Source organism: Girardinichthys multiradiatus, chromosome Y, assembly GCF_021462225.1.
Source record: "Girardinichthys multiradiatus isolate DD_20200921_A chromosome Y, DD_fGirMul_XY1, whole genome shotgun sequence".
Lineage (NCBI taxonomy): Eukaryota > Metazoa > Chordata > Actinopteri > Cyprinodontiformes > Goodeidae > Girardinichthys > Girardinichthys multiradiatus.
The window spans coordinates 17,793,552-17,815,119 of record NC_061818.1 but is presented as its reverse complement, the minus strand read 5'-3'; the positions used below and the strand labels follow the sequence as shown (position 1 = coordinate 17,815,119).

Here is a 21,568-nt window from a genome sequence, read left to right as displayed (position 1 = left end):
TTGTAAAAATGGTTGAATATCTGTTTGGTGAGTAGTTTTTCAGTGAAATTAATAAAGATGGAACAGGCTCAAAATTTGCATTGCTCCTCCCCAAACCATAAAGGATGAAATCCTAAACAGATGTGAATAGGTGAAGATAATTTGTCACGTGACACATTGGCATCATGAACATACTCGTTTTAATGAAAAAAACGTGTTTGCCATTCATTCCAGGAGTCTGATTTGTCCCATTAGTCAGATAGTTGGTGCTTAAGAATTCAGAGGATTTGCAGGATATGTGTAGGATTCTTCTGGTCTTTTACAAAGTGGTTCTGATTATGTCAGAATCTGACCATGTACTGATAAATGAATATTTATTAAGCTTTAATTTGGGTCATTGCTATTATTTTTTTCCATTTTTCAAATGTAGTTAAAACAAAATGCTTATGTGTACATTAGAAAGCTATGCAGCAATTCTGTCCTGCACTGGCTCATGGTGAACTGTGCTCCTCTTTTGTCTTCTTCACTCCAGGAAGGTAAAACATTGACTCCTCATTAAGCAGAACACAAACTTGAGCTGTTTTAAATTAAATGCTTTTATACGAATGCAAACATAAACATACATGTATGCCAACTTCCACATTTTGCCATTGCATTTTTTTCAAATCAACATCATGTTGGCATGAAAAATGATGAAAATAATAACAAGATAAACAAACCACTTAATTATATCATAATAAGCATTTTTTCAGCACTAGAGGCCTTTATTTTGGACAATAGGTAGACAGGAAGGAGGGGCAAAGAGAAGGGTAGACATCCAACAAAGTCGCCAGGTCCGCGAATTGAACCCGTTTTGAGGCTGTGCACTAAACCCCTACACCACCAGGACTTTGGCAAACTGAGGGGTTTTTGTCCAGCTTGTCTTTTTAAAATCTGTGATCTGAGGCCCCCTTGTGGTGACTTTCTGTATATGTGCTCAGGTACAGGGGGGGTTTTGTTCAGCTCCACAGCTGGTTTGTGTCACTGTGGGCTCTCTGGCACAGTAATACACAGCAGTGTCTTCAGGCTGCATATTCTTTCTATATAGAGTCACTCTACTTTTGGAGGAGTCAAGGATGACCCTAAACTTGTCTTTTAACAAATCTTTGACTGTTGTGTCTCTACTGATCCACTCCAGTCCTTTCCCTGCTGGCTGTCTGATCCAGTGTGTGTAGTAGCTATCAATAGAATAAGAGACCTGACAGATAATGGTAGGACCTCCACCACCCTGCACAGTCACAGATGGTGGCTGGTTCAGCTGTTCACTTGTTACACCTGGAAAAAGAAACAATTTACTCCCTAGCAATTTAAAACAAATGTTATTATAAAAAACAAGTGACTGTTGACTGTGACAAATTCAAAAATACCTACATGATACAGCTACTGAAAGAAGCAGCAGAGTCAGAGAAAACATGGTTGGAGCGCTGGCAGAAATGAAATCTGATGCTCTTTCACTGTTGTGTCTACATATGAACAGGAAACCACACGATTTACATAGAGCCTGAAAAGGAGGTAATAGTGTCAATTAGTTTAATCCAAAACAGAAGGCACTTTTTCCAGCAGGTCAAGTGTCAGGAATTATTTAATATTTTGAATATTCCAATTATGTCCACAATACAGAATAAAAGAGAAGATGTAGTTCTAGGGAATCAAATATTACATATATTAAAAAATGAAAAATATCTGGGGCTCTCCAATTTTACCTTTTCTGTATATCTGATATTATGAATTGTAATGAATTGAAATTGGACAAAAAAACAGTTGTAACTGAAAAGTCAGAAATCTGTAGAAGTTGGAGAAATTAATCAACCTTGGAACTGTGAAGATAATGGGACAAAGTCACTGAACCATCAAGTGTTTTGTTACAAATAGTCAACGGGTTTGCAAGAAAGGCGTTGAGATAAAAAATACATAATTTACCGGCAAACAATATGAGAGGGATCTAATATAAAGTAACCAGGAGTCCACTCTCCTGCTGGGCTTTCATATTCCATGATTACAACCTGCCCAGAAGTATATGGTGTTCAGGTCTCAGAGACATGGCTAAGTTAAGACAGGCTGAAAACCAACCAAAGGTTTTATGGATGGATGGATACTGACCTAATCAGTTGGTTTTAAGTATTTAGAGTATATTGGTTTCCCTCTGCTGGCTTTATGCTGCATTTTATATGCAATAAGTTTTAATTGTTCAGCCTGTTGATGGTTTTGGTTATTTTGACTCTCTAGCAAAGTAATTTACAGCTCATTATTCTGACCATTGAAATTTACTGTTTTTAAGGAACCTTTAACACCTCAGCTATTGTTTCCGGGGTTACCTTTGCACTTTATTTGTACTTCAGGTTGTTGGTTGTGTCTGCATCTTCCATGCAGATTGTCAGATCCAAACTGTACCAAAAAAAGCATATGTCTGTGTGAAATGAGCCATATTTTTCTCCCAATCCTGTTTCTTTGGACCCACAGATGCACTAATAAATTACTTTTTAATTCACTTCCAAAAAAGAATAATAGCTCCTTTTCTTCTACCTTTTTTAATATTAATTAAAGTTTCAAATCTATAAAAACATTTTATTTCACAGAATATCCCTCTTATTAGTAATAAACCTTATAAGAACAGAAACCCACAGCTGCTCCTTCTTGCATTTTGAGGTCTCTGGGGCTGTAATTTACACACATTGAAGTTTACATGTGAACAAGTTTAGGTATGATATTTAAATAATTATATAGCATTTCTACCAGTGGCGATTGCTCTAAGACTGCAAGGGAAGCTCAGCTTCCCCTAAAATGTCAAAAACTAAGTGATCAAATATATACTGTTGTGTGTACATGTCATTGACTAACGCGTTTAACTTTTGTTCAGAATCAGCTTCTTATCACTGGTAATGACACGGCTTTCCTCTCACTCATTCCCGCAGCTTCACAGTGATTTAAACAGTGATTCAACAGCGAAGCAAAAATGCTGGGCTTTGTCCCACCCATCGGACGCTCAGCGTCTCTGGGGGTCTATGGGGCAGTGGGCTGGACTCGGCTAGCCCGGACGTTCAGCTTCTGCATGATGATTGGATGATCTGTCTGAGGCTGAATCCCTTTTGGATTGACAGTGAAATGAGCGAATCAGCGATCTTGAAATTGAGCTTCCCCTCCTTGAAAGACCAGCATCCGCCACTGATTTCTACCTACATTCACGCCACTTTATTAGGTACACCTGTCCAACTGCTCATTAACGCAAATTACTCAAAGCATTTAGGCATGTAGACATGGTCAAGACGATCTGCTGCAGTTCAAACTGAGCATCAGAATGGATAAGAAAGGTAATTTAAGTGACTTTGAATGTGGCATGGTTGTTGGTGCCAGACGGGCTGGTCTGAGTATTTCAGAAACTGCTGATCTACTGGGATTTTCACGCTCTACCATCTCTAGGGTTTACAGAGAATGGTCCAAAACAGAGAAAAAAATCCAGCGGTGGTTCTGTGGGCGCAAATGCCTTGTTGATGTCAAAGGTCAGAGGAGAATGGCCAGACTGGTTCGAGCTGATAGAAACACAACATGCCACCAAGAATTAAGGCAGTTCTGAAGGCAAAAGGGGTTCCAACCTGGTACTAGCAAGGTGTACCTAAGAAAAGTGGCCAGTGTGTGTAAGCTATTCTGTAGCCAATGAACCTTCAACGTTTACTGAGCATTCTTCTTATTTTAAGTGAGAAAACATTCAATACATTTTTACATTTCTAATGATGCCATAGATACAAAACAAGGTTACCACTGCTGTGCTAAAAGTAGAAATTACACCCCAAACCTTCTCACATCTAGTCAGTATTGGTCCTGTTGTTGTGTCAACTGTTTGGTAGAAAAACAGATTATAAAGCAACGTCATACATTTATTTTTTAACCACAAAGCTGGTCTCAAAACTTTCAGACTAATGCTAATGTCACATATCCAAGTGATGAGGTCATGGGTTTTAATAATAATGGCCACTAAGCAGGACACCTGAAAACGGCTTTAACGTGGTTCTAAAAACAAAACATGGAGTATTGATCTGGACTGTATGCATAAAGCCAAATTCATATAACATCTTATCACACAATTTATATGATCCAAAAGATAGTCTTATTGTCACATTGTCTTTTTTTTTTTGTTGTCCATGCCCTGACTACTCAGTGGTCCTGTGAATAGGGGTATCTGCTCAGTCTGAAGCTTATTAGCTCTAGTTTATTATTATTATTATTGTTGTTTTTTTTTTGCTGTTATTTGTTAACATAATAATAGTCTTTGTCTTTATAGAGCTTTGTTATATGCTGTAATTTAAACCCAGTCTAACTGTTATACATAGTTACTAAAATATTATCATATAATTAATTTAATCAGTGTTGTTTGCAGGAATGTTGCCACTGAGGTATTTATCTCAAATGTTACCAGTAACAGGTTGAGCAGAATGTTTCCAGAGGAAGTGGCAAATGAAGTTTTTGTATGAGCCTCCTGCTTCCTTCAGTCACTGTGCCTCTCGAGCACAGAAATACACAGCAGTGTCATCCGTTTTCAGCTGGTTCATCTCCAGATAGATTTTACTGTTGGAGTCATCTCTGGTGATGGTAAATCTTCCCTGGACTGACTGGGAGTAATATATTGGATAACTGTAGGTGCCTATATAGGCAATCCATTCCAGTCCTTTTCCAGGGGCCTGTCTGATCCAGCTCATTGCATAGCTGCTAAGTGTGAATCCAGAGGCTGTACAGGTCAGGGTGTGGGATTCTCCAGGTCTTTTAGCCACTGGTTCAGATTCTGTCAGCGTCTGACCACCAACACCTGCAAACATGTGAACAAAGTTTTAACATTGGAACCCAAAGAAAATGTTTAATTCCACATCAGGTTAGAAAAATATGTTACCTCTCCAGTAGACAGTTAAGAGCAGCAGTGTTGTCCTGCAGTCCATGATGTTGAACTGAATGTGTGTTCTCTACCATCATCAGTGCAGGGTGTTTAAAACTGTATCTTTACCATCAGTTTTGCATCAACTCCTCCTCAAAGGGAGGAGATAGAATCAGGTGCTGTTGTTTGTTCAAATGGAAATCAGCAACATTCATATAACGTATTATCTATAATTTTATATGAAGCCAATCAACAACAGGGTTTTCTACAAAGACAGAAAGTAATACAGCACAAGAATGCTGTAAGTCACAAATTAGTTCGGTTGTAAAATTCATGCAAGCAGAAGAACTTCCATAACTATCTTTATTATGAAAGCTAAATACTTCTTTATTCCAAAGAAAAAAAAATCAGGTCATTTTACAGTAAAGACCAAAAGTCTGGACACACCTTCTCCTTCAAAGAGTTTTAATTATTTTCATGACTATGAATATTGTAGCTTCACACTGAAGGCATCAAAACTATGAATTAACACGTGTGGAATTATATACTGAACAAAAAAGTGTGAAACAACTGAAAATATGTCTTATATTCTAGGTTCTTCAAAGTAGCCACCTTTTGCTTTGATTACTGCTCCACACACTCTTGGCATTCTGTTGATGAGCTTCAAGAGGTAGTCACCTGAAATGGTTTTCCAACAGTCTTGAAGGAATTCCCAGAGATGCTTAGCGCTTGTTGGCCCTTTTGCCTTCACTCTGCGGTCCAGCTCACCCCAAACCATCTCGATTGGGTTCAGGTCCGGTGACTGTGGAGCCCAGGTTATCTGATGCAGCACCCAATCACTCTCCTTCTTGGTCAAATAGCCCTTTCACAGCCTGGAGGTGTGTTTCGGGTCATTGTCCTGTTGAAAAATAATGATGGTCCAACTAAATGCAAACCGGATGGAATAGCATGCCGCTGCAAGATGCTGTGGTAGCCATGCTGTTTCAGTATGCCTTCAATTTTGAATAAATCCCCGACAGTGTCACCAGTAAAGCACCCCCACACCATCAACACCTCCTCCTCCATGCTTCACGGTGGGAACCAGGCATGTAGAGTCCATTCGTTCACCTCTTCTGCGCCGCACAAAGACACGGTGGTTGGAACCAAAGATCTCAAACTTGGACTCATCAGACCAAAGCACAGATTCCCACTGGTCTAATGTCCATTCCTTGTGTTCTTTAGCCCAAACAAGTCTCTTCTGCTTGTTGCCTGTCCTCAGCAGTGGTTTCCCAGCAGCTATTTTACCATGAAGACCTGATTCACACAGTCTCCTCTTAACAGTTGTTCTAGAGATGTGTCTGCTGCTAGAACTCTGTGTGGCATTGACTTGTTCTCTAATCTGAGCTGCTGTTAACCTGCGATTTCTGAGGCTGGTAACTTGGATGAACTTATCGTCCGCAGCAGAGGTGACTCTTGGTCTCCTTTCCTGGGGCGGTCCTTATGTGAGCCAGTTTCTTTGTAGAGCTTGATGGTTTTTGCGACTGCACTTGGGGACACTTTCAAAGTTTTCCCAATTGTTCGGACTGACTGACCTTCATTTCTTAAAGTAATGATGGCCACTCGTTTTTCTTTACTTAGCTGCTTTTTTTTTGCCATAATACAAATTCTAACAGTCTATTCAGTAGGACTATCAGCTGTGTAGTGTATCCACCTCCTGCACAACACAACTGATGGTCCAAACCCCATTTATAAGGCTTGAAATCCCACTTATAGATAAAGGCCAGCTGCTGTTGACTTTTATGGAGTCCATTTTCACAAACATTTGTTGTAGAAGTGATGCAAATTAAAAATGTAATACGTAATTTATGATTTATTTGAAATAAAAAAGCAATTCATAGACTGAGACTTAAGGATTACGGTTGAACAGATGGGTGTTTTTTGTTTCTGATGGTTTTTGTACAGCTGCTAAATCAACTTCAGTCACTGTGCTCTTCGAGCACAATAATAAACAGCAGAATCTTCAGTCTTCAGATTGTTCATCTGCAGATACACCTGCTGTTTGCTGTTGTCTCTGGAGATGGTAAATCGGCCTTTAACTGACGGAGAGTAGTTCTGGGTGCTACCAGTGGGCTTACTTACGACTGCAACCCACTCTAGTCCTTTCCCAGCAGCCTGTCTGATCCAGTGCATTTCATAATCTGTGAATGTATATCCTGAGGCGGTACAGGTCAGGGTGTGGGATTCCCCAGGTCTTTTAGCCACTGATTCAGATTCTGTCAGTGTCTGAGCACAGATTCCTATCGTGAAAACAAATGAATCACATATTCTGGTAAATCAGTAGCACAAATAAACATTTTCAGATTAAAATCAGGGAAAATCTTCACCTGTCCAAAAGAATGCTAAAAATAGCAACTGTGTCCTGTAGTCCATCATGTTAACCTCAGTGTTCTCTGTACTATCATGCATATATACTGCTGAGTTTTACACCGACTCCTCCTTAAGCGAACATTGTCAGAGCTCCCCCCCCCACACACACACACACACGTCCTTTTTGTATTGCAATATAAGTAATATAGATATTAATAAATGCTTATTTGCATAGAACAGTCACAGTTAATTGGACAAGCTTTCAGTCTGACTTGTTCTGGACATGTTCATACTGTTGTTAACTTTCAACACCACTATATTTATGTTTTGCATTGTTTCTGTGACTGAGTCCACATAAAAATACAAAGTAAATGAAAACATTTAAAGCTCTAAATAGAATGTGGTCCCTTAAAGAGAAAAAGTATCATAGGTTTTGTTTCATGAAAATCTCGATGTAGAATATAACCTGGTTTAGATTACATGATCTGTAGACAGCCTGATTTTACTGTTTCTAACCTTCAGCTATAAATCAGATTATTTACATGGATGGAGTAGTTGTTTTATGTTTTAGTTGTAAAAGTATTTCGTTTAACCAATCTAGACGTAGGTAACTGATAATTGTTTGTTATGATTTGTTATGACTGATAGATTATTGTTATGATTTCATGCACCTACTTTTGTATTTAGTCTTCTTTCATCTGTTTTCCTTCATTTTTTACACAGAGTAAATTAGTATTTGTCATTACAATCCTTTCATCTTATAATAACTTAATGTCTATGTATATATAAATTATTTCAAAAAAATGAAAGAAACGCTGTCAGGTCTCTAAACTCCAGGAAGGTTAAAAACAGACTCCCCATCAAACAGAACAGATACTTGTTTTCCTGTTTTAATTGAAATTATTTTTACTCGAATGCAAATGTAAACATACATATATCCCAACTTTCAAATTTTTCTGATTGCATTTTGTCCAAACTGACATCATGATGGCATGAGAAATTATGGAAATAATATTAAGAAAACCAAACCACTGAATTATATCATCATTAGAAACACATCATATTGAGATGTACAGCTATCTTGCAGGAAGGACTTCAGTTATGGTGTGGTGAGTTGTAAAGTTTGGGAGGTATCTTTTTATTTAGTATTATAATAGTATATTATAATACTGAACAAACTCCTCCTCCTCAAAGACGCTACTGATGTTGAACTACAGTGCGACAGCTTCTATTATCTTCACTGCTATATAGGTCCATTACTCTTAGCCAAGCCCTCACCCACCAAAATAATCAATAAAAAATTATAAATTAGTCGTAACAAAAATTAATCATTGGTTGTTGAGTTTTCTTCTTTTACTCAATTAAAAGCAGCTTTTTGTGTCTCAGACTAGAAGTCTGACCAGAAATTTCCATTAGATTAAAAAAGAAAACAGTTTGTACTTCTATCCATTGTTTCTAACCATTTATTATTGGACAGGGTTGCAGAGTGGTCAACAGACAACAGGAAAACAATCAGTAGGTATAATGTGAACTCTTAATGAGGACAGACTCATTTTTTCATCCTGACAGACTGAAGATGATCTTCACTGGTATTTTAATTATTTTAGAAGGTATTCTTTCTGTATTGCTGTTGTCAACGAAACTTTCTCCCAAACTTTGCAAAATCAATTAAAAGATAAGTTCGAAACAAATAAATGTGGAAACAATTATTAAATGGCCATCTGTCAAGACTAAAGAAGCACAATTGTTAAACATCAGTGAACTGAGGCCCCCTTGAGATGACTTCCTATAATACACTTTCATGTTCTAATAGGTTTTTTTTCCAGCTCTACAGCTCGTTTGGGCCACTGTGTTGCCAATGCTCCAGCACAGTAATATATGGCAGTGTCTCTGGAGTGTCTCGGCTGGAGATTTTGCCATACAGAGTCGTTTTTTTAATGGAGGAGTCTAGGTGGAGTCCTGAGGAGTCTAAGTCAGTCAGTACTGAGAGAATGGGAGACTTGACAGGTGATGGTCAGACATTCCCCAGGCTGCAAAGTCACAGAGGCTGACTGGGTCAGCTGTTTACATCTTAAACAGAATTGATTGGCCTGTTGATGGTTTGGGTTACTTTGACTTTCTAGCAAAGTAAAGTGCAGCCAGCTAATAATTTTGGCCATTCAGATTTACTGTGTTTGTGGAGTCTTTAGAATTGGAAAGTTAGATTTTTGGTCTTTTCCAGCATTTTCCTTGCAGGCTGTCAGATCTAAACTGTAGAAATTACAAAACAAAACATATGAAGTCAGCCAAGTTTTAATCCAGACCCGGTTTCTCTAGACACACAGATAAATTGCTTATTCATTTCACTTCCAAAATAAAGTAATAGCTATGTCTTTTTTCTACCTTTGTTTGGTTTCATTTAAAGGTGCAAATATACAAAAACTGTATGTTTTGCAGAATATCCATGTTAGTTATAATAACCCTTGTAAGAACGGAAGCCACAGCTGCTCCTTATTGCAGTTTAAGGTCGCTAGGGCTGTAATTTACACACATTTAAGTTTACATGTAAACAAGTTTATTTATGAAATTTATACTTAATTGTCATTTCTACCTAAGCTATTCTGCAGCCAATGAAGCTTCCACTTTTACTCAGCATTCTTATTATTTTATGTGAGAAAACAGTCTTGATCTGGACTATAAACACAGATTTAGATAAGAAGATGAACCTACCCATAGGCACAAAGCCAAATCCATATAACACCTCATCCCACTATTTACATGATCCGAAATAAGTCTTATTGTCATATTGACTCTTATTTTGTTGTCCATGCTAGATATTCAGTGTTCTTTAGGCTGTGAATAGTCAATCTGCTCAGTCTGAAGCCATTTGTAGTTTATTAGATTTTTATTTTGTTGTAATTTGTCAGCAAAATAATAGTCTTTTCCTTTACAGCCCTTTGCTATATGCTGTAATTTAAAGCCATTCTAACTGTAATACATAATTATATTCATCAAAATATTATCATGCATTTCATTAGGTTGTTTCCAGGAATTTTGCCACTGAGGTATTTATCTAAAAAGTTACCAGTAACAGGTTGAGCACAACGTTTCCAGAGGAAGTGGCAAATTAAGTTTTTGTGTGAGCCTCCTGCTTCCTTCTGCCACTGTGCCTCTTCGAGCACAGTAATACACAGCAGTGTCATCCGTTTTCAGCCGGTTCATCTCCAGATAGATTTTACTGTTGGAGTCATCTCTGCGGATGGTGAATCTTCCCTGGAGTGACTGGGAGTAATATATTGGATAACTGGAGGTGCCTATATAGGCGATCCATTCTAGTCCCTTTCCAGGGGCCTGTCTGATCCAGCTCATTGCATAGCTGCTAAGTGTGAATCCAGAGGCTGTACAGGTCAGGGTGTGGGATTCTCCAGGTCTTTTAGCCACTGGTTCAGATTCTGTCAGCGTCTGACCACCAACACCTGCAAACATGTGAACAAAGTTTTAACATTGGAACCCAAAGAAAATGTTTAATTCCACATCAGGTTAGAAAAATATGTTACCTCTCCAGTAGACAGTTAAGAGCAGCAGTGTTGTCCTGCAGTCCATGATGTTGAACTGAATGTGTGTTCTCTACCATCATCAGTGCAGGGTGTTTAAAACTGTATCTTTACCATCAGTTTTGCATCAACTCCTCCTCAAAGGGAGGAGATAGAATCAGGTGCTGTTGTTTGTTCAAATGGAAATCAGCAACATTCATATAACGTATTATCTATAATTTTATATGAAGCCAATCAACAACAGGGTTTTCTACAAAGACAGAAAGTAATACAGCACAAGAATGCTGTAAGTCACAAATTAGTTCGGTTGTAAAATTCATGCAAGCAGAAGAACTTCCATAACTATCTTTATTATGAAAGCTAAATACTTCTTTATTCCAAAGAAAAAAAAATCAGGTCATTTTACAGTAAAGACCAAAAGTCTGGACACACCTTCTCCTTCAAAGAGTTTTAATTATTTTCATGACTATGAATATTGTAGCTTCACACTGAAGGCATCAAAACTATGAATTAACACGTGTGGAATTATATACTGAACAAAAAAGTGTGAAACAACTGAAAATATGTCTTATATTCTAGGTTCTTCAAAGTAGCCACCTTTTGCTTTGATTACTGCTCCACACACTCTTGGCAATCTGTTGATGAGCTTCAAGAGGTAGTCACCTGAAATGGTTTTCCAACAGTCTTGAAGGAATTCCCAGAGATGCTTAGCGCTTGTTGGCCCTTTTGCCTTCACTCTGCTGTCCAGCTCACCCCAAACCATCTCGATTGGGTTCAGGTCCGGTGACTGTGGAGCCCAGGTTATCTGATGCAGCACCCAATCACTCTCCTTCTTGGTCAAATAGCCCTTTCACAGCCTGGAGGTGTGTTTCGGGTCATTGTCCTGTTGAAAAATAATGATGGTCCAACTAAATGCAAACCGGATGGAATAGCATGCCGCTGCAAGATGCTGTGGTAGCCATGCTGTTTCAGTATGCCTTCAATTTTGAATAAATCCCCGACAGTGTCACCAGTAAAGCACCCCCACACCATCAACACCTCCTCCTCCATGCTTCACGGTGGGAACCAGGCATGTAGAGTCCATTCGTTCACCTCTTCTGCGCCGCACAAAGACACGGTGGTTGGAACCAAAGATCTCAAACTTGGACTCATCAGACCAAAGCACAGATTCCCACTGGTTTAATGTCCATTCCTTGTGTTCTTTAGCCCAAACAAGTCTCTTCTGCTTGTTACCTGTCCTCAGCAGTGGTTTCCTAGCAGCTATTTTACCATGAAGGCCTGATTCACACAGTCTCCTCTTAACAGTTGTTCTAGAGATGTGTCTGCTGCTAGAACTCTGTGTGGCATTGACTTGTTCTCTAATCTGAGCTGCTGTTAACCTGCGATTTCTGAGGCTGGTAACTTGGATGAACTTATCGTCCGCAGCAGAGGTGACTCTTGGTCTCCTTTCCTGGGGCGGTCCTTATGTGAGCCAGTTTCTTTGTAGAGCTTGATGGTTTTTGCGACTGCACTTGGGGACACTTTCAAAGTTTTCCCAATTGTTCGGACTGACTGACCTTCATTTCTTAAAGTAATGATGGCCACTCGTTTTTCTTTACTTAGCTGCTTTTTTTTTGCCATAATACAAATTCTAACAGTCTATTCAGTAGGACTATCAGCAGTGTACTGTATCCACCTCCTGCACAACACAACTGATGGTCCAAACCCCATTTATAAGGCTTGAAATCCCACTTATTAAACCTGACAGGGCACACCTGTGAAGTGAAAACAATTTCAGGTGACTACCTCTTGAAACTCATCAACAGAATGCCAAGAGTGTGCGGAGCATTAATCAAAGCAAAAGGTGGCTACTTTGAAGAACCTAGAATATAAGACATATTTTCAGTTGTTTCACACTTTTTTGTTCAGTATATAATTCCACACGTGTTAATTCATAGTTTTGATGCATTCAGTGTGAAGCTACAATATTCATAGTCATGAAAATTAAGAAACCTCTTTGAATGAGGTGTGTCCAGACTTTTGGTCTGTACTGTATGTAAGACAGTAATGTTATTTTTAAATTAAATGCAGGGGGAAGCGTGAGGGACCGGTGCAAAGAGGATTGGGTGGCGGACGAAGGTGGAGACCTCAGCGGCCCGATCCCCGGGTGCTTAGGCTGGCTCTAGGGACGTGGAATGTCACCTCGCTGGGGGGGAAGGAGCCTGAGCTTGTGCGGGAGGTCGAGAGATATCGACTAGAAATAGTCGGGCTCGCCTCCACGCACAGCGTGGGCTTTGGAACCCATCTCCTTGAGAGGGGTTGGACTCTCTTCTACTCTGGAGTGGCCCACGGGGAGAGGCAGCGGGCTGGTGTGGGTTTGCTTGTTGCCCCCCAGCTCAGCCGTCTCGTGTTGGGGTTTACCCCAGTGGATGAGAGGGTTGTATCCCTGCGCCTTCGGGTTGGGGAGAGGTCTCTGACTATCATTTCAGCCTACGGGCCGAGTGGTAGTGCAGAGTACCCTGCCTTCTTGGCGTCCCTGTCGGGGGTGCTGGATAGTGCCCCTCCCGGGGACTCCATTATTCTGCTGGGGGACTTCAACGCCCACGTGGGGAACGACAGTGACACCTGGAGAGGCGTGATCGGGAGGAATGGCCTCCCCGATCTGAATCCGAGTGGTGTTTTGTTATTGGACTTCTGTGCTAGTCACGGATTGTCCATAACGAACACCATGTTCAAACATAAGGGTGTCCATCAGTGCACTTGGCACCAGGACACCCTAGGCAGGAGGTCGATGATCGACTTTGTTGTCATATCATCAGACCTTCGGCCGCATGTTTTGGACACTCGGGTGAAGAGAGGGGCTGAGCTGTCCACTGATCATCACCTGGTGGTGAGTTGGATCCGCTGGAGGAGGAGAAAGCCGGACAGACTCGGCAGGCCCAAGCGCATAGTGAGGGTCTGCTGGGAACGCCTGGCGGAGCCCTCAGCCAGGGATGTATTCAACTCCCACCTCCGGGAGAGCTTCGACCAGATCCCGGGGGATGTTGGAGACATAGAGTCCGAGTGGACCATGTTCTCTGCATCTATTGTCGATGCTGCTGCCCATAGCTGCGGCCGTAAGGTCTGCGGTGCCTGTCGTGGCGGCAATCCCAGAACCCGGTGGTGGACACCGGCAGTAAGGGATGCTGTTAAGCTGAAGAAGGAGTCCTATCGGCTGTGGTTGGCTTGTGGGACTCCTGAGGCGGCTGACGGGTACCGTGAGGCCAAGCGTGCTGCGGCCCGGGCTGTGGCAGAGGCAAAAACTCGGGTCTGGGAAGAGTTCGGTGAGGCCATGGAGAAGGACTACCGGTTGGCCTCGAAGCGATTCTGGCAAACCGTCCGGCGCCTCAGGAGGGGGAAGCAGTGCTTTGCCAACACTGTTTATAGTGGGGGCGGGAGACTGCTGACCTCGACTGAGGACATTATCGGGCGGTGGAAGGAGTACTTCGAGGATCTCCTCAATCCTGCCATCACGCATTCCGTGGTAGAAACAGAGGCTGGGGACTCCGGGTTGGATTCTTTCATCACCCAGGCTGAAGTCACCGAGGTGGTTAAAAAGCTCCGCGGTGGCAAGGCTTCGGGGGTGGATGAGATCTGCCCTGAGTACCTCAAGTGTCTGGATGTTGTAGGGCTGTCATGGTTGACACGCCTCTTCAACATTGCGTGGCGGTCGGGGACAGTGCCTCTGGACTGGCAGACTGGGGTGGTGGTCCCCCTTTATAAGAAGGGGGACCGGAGGGTGTGTTCCAACTACAGGGGGATCACACTCCTCAGCCTCCCTGGTAAGGCCTACGCCAGGGTATTGGAGAGGAGAGTCCGACCGATAGTCGAACCTCGGCTTCAGGAGGAACAGTGTGGTTTTCGTCCCAGCCGTGGAACACTGGACCAGCTCTATAGCCTCTACAGGGTGCTCGAGGGTTCATGGGAGTTTGCCCAACCGGTTCTCATGTGTTTTGTGGACCTGGAGAAGGCATTCGACTGTGTCCCTCATGATGCCCTGTGGGGGGTGCTCCAGGAGTATGGAATCGGGGGCCCTTTATTAGGGGCCATCCGGTCCCTGTACGAGCGGAGCAGGAGTTTGGTCCACATTGCCGGCACTAAGTCGGACCTGTTCCCAGTGCATGTTGGACTCGGGCAGGGTTGCCCTTTGTCGCCGGTCCTGTTCATAACTTTTATGGACAGGATTTCTAGACGCAGCCAAGGGCCGGAGGGGGTCTGGTTTGGGGACCAGTGGATTTCGTCTCTTCTTTTTGCGGATGACGTGGTCTTGCTGGCCCCCTCTAGCCAAGACCTACAGCATGCGCTGTGGCGGTTCGCAGCCGAGTGTGAAGCGGCTGGGATGAGGATCAGCTCCTCCAAGTCCGAGGCCATGGTACTCGAACGGAAAAGGGTGGCTTGTCCTCTTCAGGTTGGAGGGGAGTTCCTGCCTCAAGTGGAGGAGTTTAAGTATCTCGGGGTCTTGTTCACGAGTGAGGGAAGAATGGAGCGGGAGATCGACAGACGGATCGGTGCAGCTGCCACAGTAATGGGGGCGCTGTGCCGGTCCATTGTGGTGAAGAGAGAGCTGAGCCGAAAAGCAAAGCTCTCAATTTACTGGTCGGTCTACGTTCCTACCCTCACCTATGGCCATGAACTTTGGGTCATGACCGAAAGAACGAGATCACGGATACAAGTGGCTGAAATGAGCTTCCTCCGTAGGGTGGCCGGGCACTCCCTTAGAGATAGGGTGAGGAGCTCGGCCATCCGGGAGGAGCTCGGAGTAGAGCCGCTGCTCCTCCACATTGAGAGGAGCCAGTTGAGGTGGCTCGGGCATCTATACCGGATGCCTCCTGGACGCCTTCCTCGGGAGGTGTTCCAGGCACGTCCCACCGGGAGGAGGCCCAGGGGACGGCCCAGGACACGCTGGAGGGACTATGTCTCTCGGCTGGCCTGGGAACGCCTTGGGCTCCCCCTGGAGGAGCTGGAGGAGGTGTCTGGAGAGAGGGACGTCTGGGCGTCTCTGCTGAGTCTGCTGCCCCCGCGACCCGGTCCTGGATAAGCGGAAGACGACGAACGAACGAACGAAGATTCCTATCTGTTAATGATTTCTTTTTAATTTATTTTCTTATTGCTGACAGTAGTGCACTTTTAGAATCAGCAGTTGTGTTGGGGCTCCTACTCAGGTTTTATGTAGCAAAACATTTTATTAAGAATAATGACTTCTAAAGCAATTAAATAAATATATAAATGAAGACCAGCTGCTTCAGACTCATAATGCTTTGAAGTATACTCTTATGATGTTTGTTTTCAGTAACATTTGTTGTATATAGAAATTATGCAAATTGAAATTCTAATATGTAATTTATGATTAATATGTAAAAAAAACCAGCAGTTCACAACAGCCTGTTGTATATTCCATCTTTTGTATCAACTGTCTTTCACTTATGGTGTCATATTGAAATTATAGATTTTGCGTAAACTCCTTGTCCTCAAAGATGCTACTGATGTTGAGGAACTACAGTGTGACAGCTCCCATTAGCTTCACCTCTATACAGGTCCATTAATGCTGAACCGAGCCCTCCCCAACCAATGGTATCATTAAAACGTTGATGGGTTAGTCTTACTTCACATAAACTAAGCACTGATTGTTCAGTTGTCTTCTTGTAATCAATTGGAAATGGCGTTTAGTGTCTCAGACCGGGATCAAAACTGACCATAAATTTCCATCAGATCAAGAAAGAAAACAGTCTGTACTTCCATTCATTCCTTGTAACAATTTATTCTCAGATGCAGGTGTATCAATGGACAACAGGAAAACAATTAGTAGGTATAACATGATAATTTAATGAGGACAGACTCTCTAGAAACCAGCATTTTATTCACCCACAGTTAAATGCAGCACCCCTTATATTTTTTTCAAATGTAACTGTCTTCCTCCAGTGAATACAGGAAACACAACATGTTTGTTCTTTTTCACCCTGGCCGACTAAAGATTATTATAAGTATTCTGTCTGTAATACAGCTGTCATTGAAGCTATCTCCCAAAAATCAATAAAAATGTGAGTTAAATAAAATAAGTTTTAAAAAAATATGTGTGGTAACAATTCTAAAAGTAGCCATCTATTAAAACTCAAAATTCCAAAATGTTTCCACTTTTTAACATCAGTGAACTGAGGCCCTTTTGTGGTGACTTCATGTAACACATGCTCAGGTTCTGATGTTTTTTTTACATCTCCACAGCTAGTTTGGACCACTGTGTAATAGTGCTCCAGCACAGTAACACATGGCGGTGTCTTCAGGCTGCAGGTTTTGTCAAAGTCATTGCTTTGTTGGAGGACTCTACGTTGGCATTAAACTTGTTTTTTAACAAATCTTTTGACACTTGTGTCTCTACTGATCCCCGCCAGTCTTGTTCCTGTCTGATCCAGTGTGTGTAGTCATCACTGACAGAATAATAGACCTGACAGGTCATGGTCAGACGTTCGCCAGGCTGCAGTCACAGCGGCTGACTGGCTCAGTTGTTCACATCTTACACCTGGAAATTAAAGATATACTGCATGAGAATATTTTTAAAGAATATAAAAAAAGAAAAGATAGCTGCTGACTGATGCAGCCACAGAGCAGAAACACAGATATAAAACACATTTTTTGGCTCCCATATCAGTCAAATAGTTTCAATCTACAAATATTACTTTTCTTTTTACCATATAGGGAAAATTCAATAATACATATTACATTACAGGATTTGTTCTATATAAAGTCAAAAGAAACATCTTTTTATCCTAAATAATTTGCTTAATTTTAAGATGATTGTTGAAAGCTCTGTGTAATCATTTGTAATTCATGTACTGCTCTGTTTACATTTAACACAAACATGCATGCTTAATAAATTTAAAGTAAGGCTGTAAACTGTTTACTAAGTGGCTCTGATTTTAGGTTTTTTCTGTAAACCTACAGAACAGATTACATAAAAAAATTCAATGTTAGATTAAACAATGAGACCACAGATTATTAATGACGAGGTTTAGGGAAATTCTTGAACCATTTAGGAAAATTATTATTTTTTTAATTATTAATAAATTCTGGATAAAACTTCATAATATACTGGCAATATTCTCAGGTCCTTTTCAGAAAGGTATTTGAAGCAGGCCTCGCGTCCTGATAATTTATAGAGTAGTCACATTTTATGTTTAAGTTGTGCCTAAAGAGTAAAATCCTAAAGATCCACTTGTTTAAAATGCCAGGAATGGAATGGATGTCATGTTTCTTGACAATAGATTGCATTTGCATTTTTCATGGTCAGACAGTGATGGGATTTTAACCGTATATAAATAAAAAATTGGGTTTATTCTTCACTTTGTCTCAGCATCAGTGTTTCAGTGTAATACTATTGGTGTCCCATACAGTAACAGTTCCTCACAGTCAATATAAAAGCTTCCATCAGTTAACTTTGAGGGGCCTTGAAGTTTTTGTACAGCTGCTTAACCAGCTTCAGTCGCTGTGGTTCTCGAGCACAGTAATAAACAGCAGAATCCCCTGTTTTCAGACGGTTCATCTGCAGATACAGCTGCTGTTTGCTGTTGTCTCTGGAGATGGTAAACCTGCCTTGGACTGACTGAGAGTAGTATGTAGTACCACTACCACTGATAATAGCAACCCACTCCAGTCCTTTCCCAGGAGCCAGTCTGACCCAGTGCATCCAGTAGTTGCTGAATGTGAATCCAGAGGCTGTACAGGTCAATTTGTGGGAGTCTCCTCGGTTTTTCACTGCTGGTTCAGATTCTGTCAGAGTTTGACAACGAACACCTGCAAACATGTCAACAAAGTTTTAACATTGGGACCCAAAGAAAATGTTTAATTCCACATTAGGTTACAATAAGATGTTACCTGTCCAGCAGACAGCTAAGAGCAGCAGTGTTGTCCTATAGTCCATAATGTTGAACTGAGTGTGTTTTCTCTGCCAGTGCAGGGTGTTTAAAGCAGTATCAGTGTTTTGCATTGACTCCTCCTCAGAGGGAGGTAGTAGAATCAGGTACTGTTTATGTTCAAATGGAAACATACATTTCATCAGCAACATTCACATTTTTTGGACGATGAATTGGCCTAAACGATTAAAGCATAACTTTTATTTATTAAGATTCCTGCCTCTTAATGTTTTCTTTATAATTTATTCTCTCATTGCTGACAGTGGTACATTTGTAGAATCAGTAGTTGTGTTGGGGCTCATCCTCGGTTTTATTGAACAAAAAACATTTTGTTAGGAACAATGTCTCTGAAAAGCAAAAAAATAAATATTTAAAGGCCAGCTGCTAACTCATACTACTTTGAGGTATACTTTTACAGTGTCCATTTTTAAACACATATTTTGTATATAGAAGTGAAGCAAATTAAAATTCCAATATGTAACTTATAATTTATTTCACAGACTGAGACCTGAAGATTGAGGTTGAACAGATGAGTCTTTATTGTTTCTTATTTGTAGTATTTGAGTTATACGCAATAAATATGATTTATCCCTGAAGTAAAAACAGTTTCCATTTTGAGTTTCCTAACTAGGTTAGAGATATGTAGAATAAATAAAAGTTTTTCATCAATTGATATTCCTAACCTCTTATAGAAGGAAGCCCTTCAGGTGTAAAAACAAAAGATGTTTTGCAAAAGAGCTTTTAATAAATCTATATACTTTGTTTTCTGGGCATTTAAAATTTTAGACACTCCAAAGCTCTTTGTAATGACTGAAGTACAATGTGAAGTTCTATCAGCTATGCTGCAGTGGGAGATGTGTAGACAATTGCATTATTCTTACACAAAAGGAATTTATCTGAAATGTTTTTGTTTAAGTGATATAGAAAAGGGGAAATGAAATTGGAGCGAAAATGGAACCTTTAAGTTGTACCTTTACTTGTCTCAAAAAAGTCTGATAATTTTTTTTTGCCATTTTAGTCCCACAGGATCAAGCCTTAGATTCTTGAGTTTGTCTGGAAGTAATTAATAATCTGCGGAGTTAAATGCTTTTTAAAAGATGTACAAATAAGTCAGCACAATGTAGTTTCTGTCCTAGCCACACCTGAGTGTGCACCAGTACTGATAGGACTATGGCTACCTCTAAAACCAGTTCTTAACTCGAACGTTTGTTCAAATGGAAACATAACATTTATAAAAACTATATACGTCCACTTTCAAAATTTGTGTTTCCATTTTATTTAAATCAACAATATGGCAACACAAAAGCAGCCAGTAAAATACCAAGAAAGCCAAACTACTGACTTTCTTCAGAGAATAAGAAAGATATATTATATAAATGATATATTAGGGAAAGTATTATTCTGTGAACATTGAGATGCAGTAGTTGGGGTTTATCAGATCAGTGTGGGTTGTTTTCTGCAGGCTTTTGTGCAGCTGCTGCACCAACTTCAGTCACTGTGATTCTCGAGCACAGTAATAAACAGCAGAATCCTCTGTTTTCAGATGGTTCATATGCAGATACACCTGCTGTTTGCTGTTGTCTCTGGAGATGGTGAACCTGCCTTGAACTGACTGAGAGTATTGACTGGCACCATCATGTCTGATATTAGCAATCCACTCCAGTCCTTTCCCAGGAGCCAGTCTGACCCAGTGCATCCAGTAGCTGCTGAATGTGAATCCAGACGCTGTACAGGTCAGTTTGTGGGAGTCTCCTGGGTTTTTCACTGCTGGTTGCAGATTCTTTCAGAGTCTGACCATTAACAACTAAAATGGAAAAAAAGGAGAGATAGCAGAAATATAACTTAAAAAAATAAAACAATAACTGAAGAAAAATAATCAAACATAGTTACTTGTTATAAGTTTTAAAGGTTTCCAGTAAAGATTTACCTGCAAAGCAAATGATTATTGCCAATATTTCTTTTCTGCAGTCCATCGTGGGTGTTGACTGTTCTCTCACAGATGGTGCCAGTTATGAAGTGGTGGAAATGTCCGATTTTGAACAAGCTCCTCCTCCTCACAAGCACCACTGCTCTCCAGAGAGTACATTGTGACAGCTTCCTTTAGTTTTACCACACCAACTCTAAATAGGTCCACTGACTTGAGAATAAGCCACAATAAAATCCAACGAGTAAATCATTATAAAAGTTGGACATTATTCCAGGATATTAGCATTTTATTTGCCCATCATGGATAGATGCAAAATTGCTTAGTTTATTTTCAATTTTGCTGTCGTCTTCCAGTGGAGAGGGAATGTTTTTGTTGTTGTTTTTTTTTTTTCCATCCTGATGAACTGAAATACTACAGATTGTTTTATTGGGAATTCAGGCCCAAAACTTTAAAAATGTCAAATTGAGGTTTGATGAACAAAAATATGTGTTGAAAAATATTATACAATTTTTGCGAGTAGACAACTCTAAACATAAATATTCTGAAATGTTTTTTCTTTTTAAAATCTGTGATCTGAGGCCCCCTTGTGGTGACTTTCTGTATATGTGCTCAGGTACAGGGGGGTTTTTGTTCAGCTCCACAGCTGGTTTGTGTCACTGTGGGCTCTCTGGCACAGTAATACACAGCAGTGTCTTCAGGCTGCATATTCTTTCCATATAGAGTCACTCTACTGTCGGAAGAGTCAAGATTGACCCTAAACTTGTCTTTTAACAAATCTTTGACTGTTGTGTCTCTACTGATCCATTCCAGTCCTTTCCCTGCAGGCTGTCTGATCCAGTGTGTGTAGTCGTTATCAATAGAATAAGAGACCTGACAGATGATGGTCAGACTTCCACCACCCTGCACAGTCACAGATGGTGGCTGGTTCAGCTGTTCACATGTTACACCTGGAAAAAGACAG

General features: G+C 40.8%; 3 gene segments (V, D, J or C); all 3 read right to left on the bottom strand.

The window, feature by feature from the left end:
• Nucleotides 1-4,502: 4,502 nt before the first annotated feature.
• On the bottom strand, nucleotides 4,503-4,957 carry LOC124864923. The segment is given in 2 exon segments: nucleotides 4,503-4,816; nucleotides 4,898-4,957. Coding segments are annotated over 2 exon segments (360 nt in total).
• A 5,328-nt stretch (nucleotides 4,958-10,285) lies between these two features.
• On the bottom strand, nucleotides 10,286-10,821 carry LOC124864922. The segment is given in 2 exon segments: nucleotides 10,286-10,680; nucleotides 10,762-10,821. Coding segments are annotated over 2 exon segments (441 nt in total).
• A 5,755-nt stretch (nucleotides 10,822-16,576) lies between these two features.
• On the bottom strand, nucleotides 16,577-18,759 carry LOC124864417. The segment is given in 2 exon segments: nucleotides 16,577-18,561; nucleotides 18,643-18,759. Coding segments are annotated over 2 exon segments (474 nt in total).
• Between the last annotated feature and the right edge of the window lie 2,809 nt (nucleotides 18,760-21,568).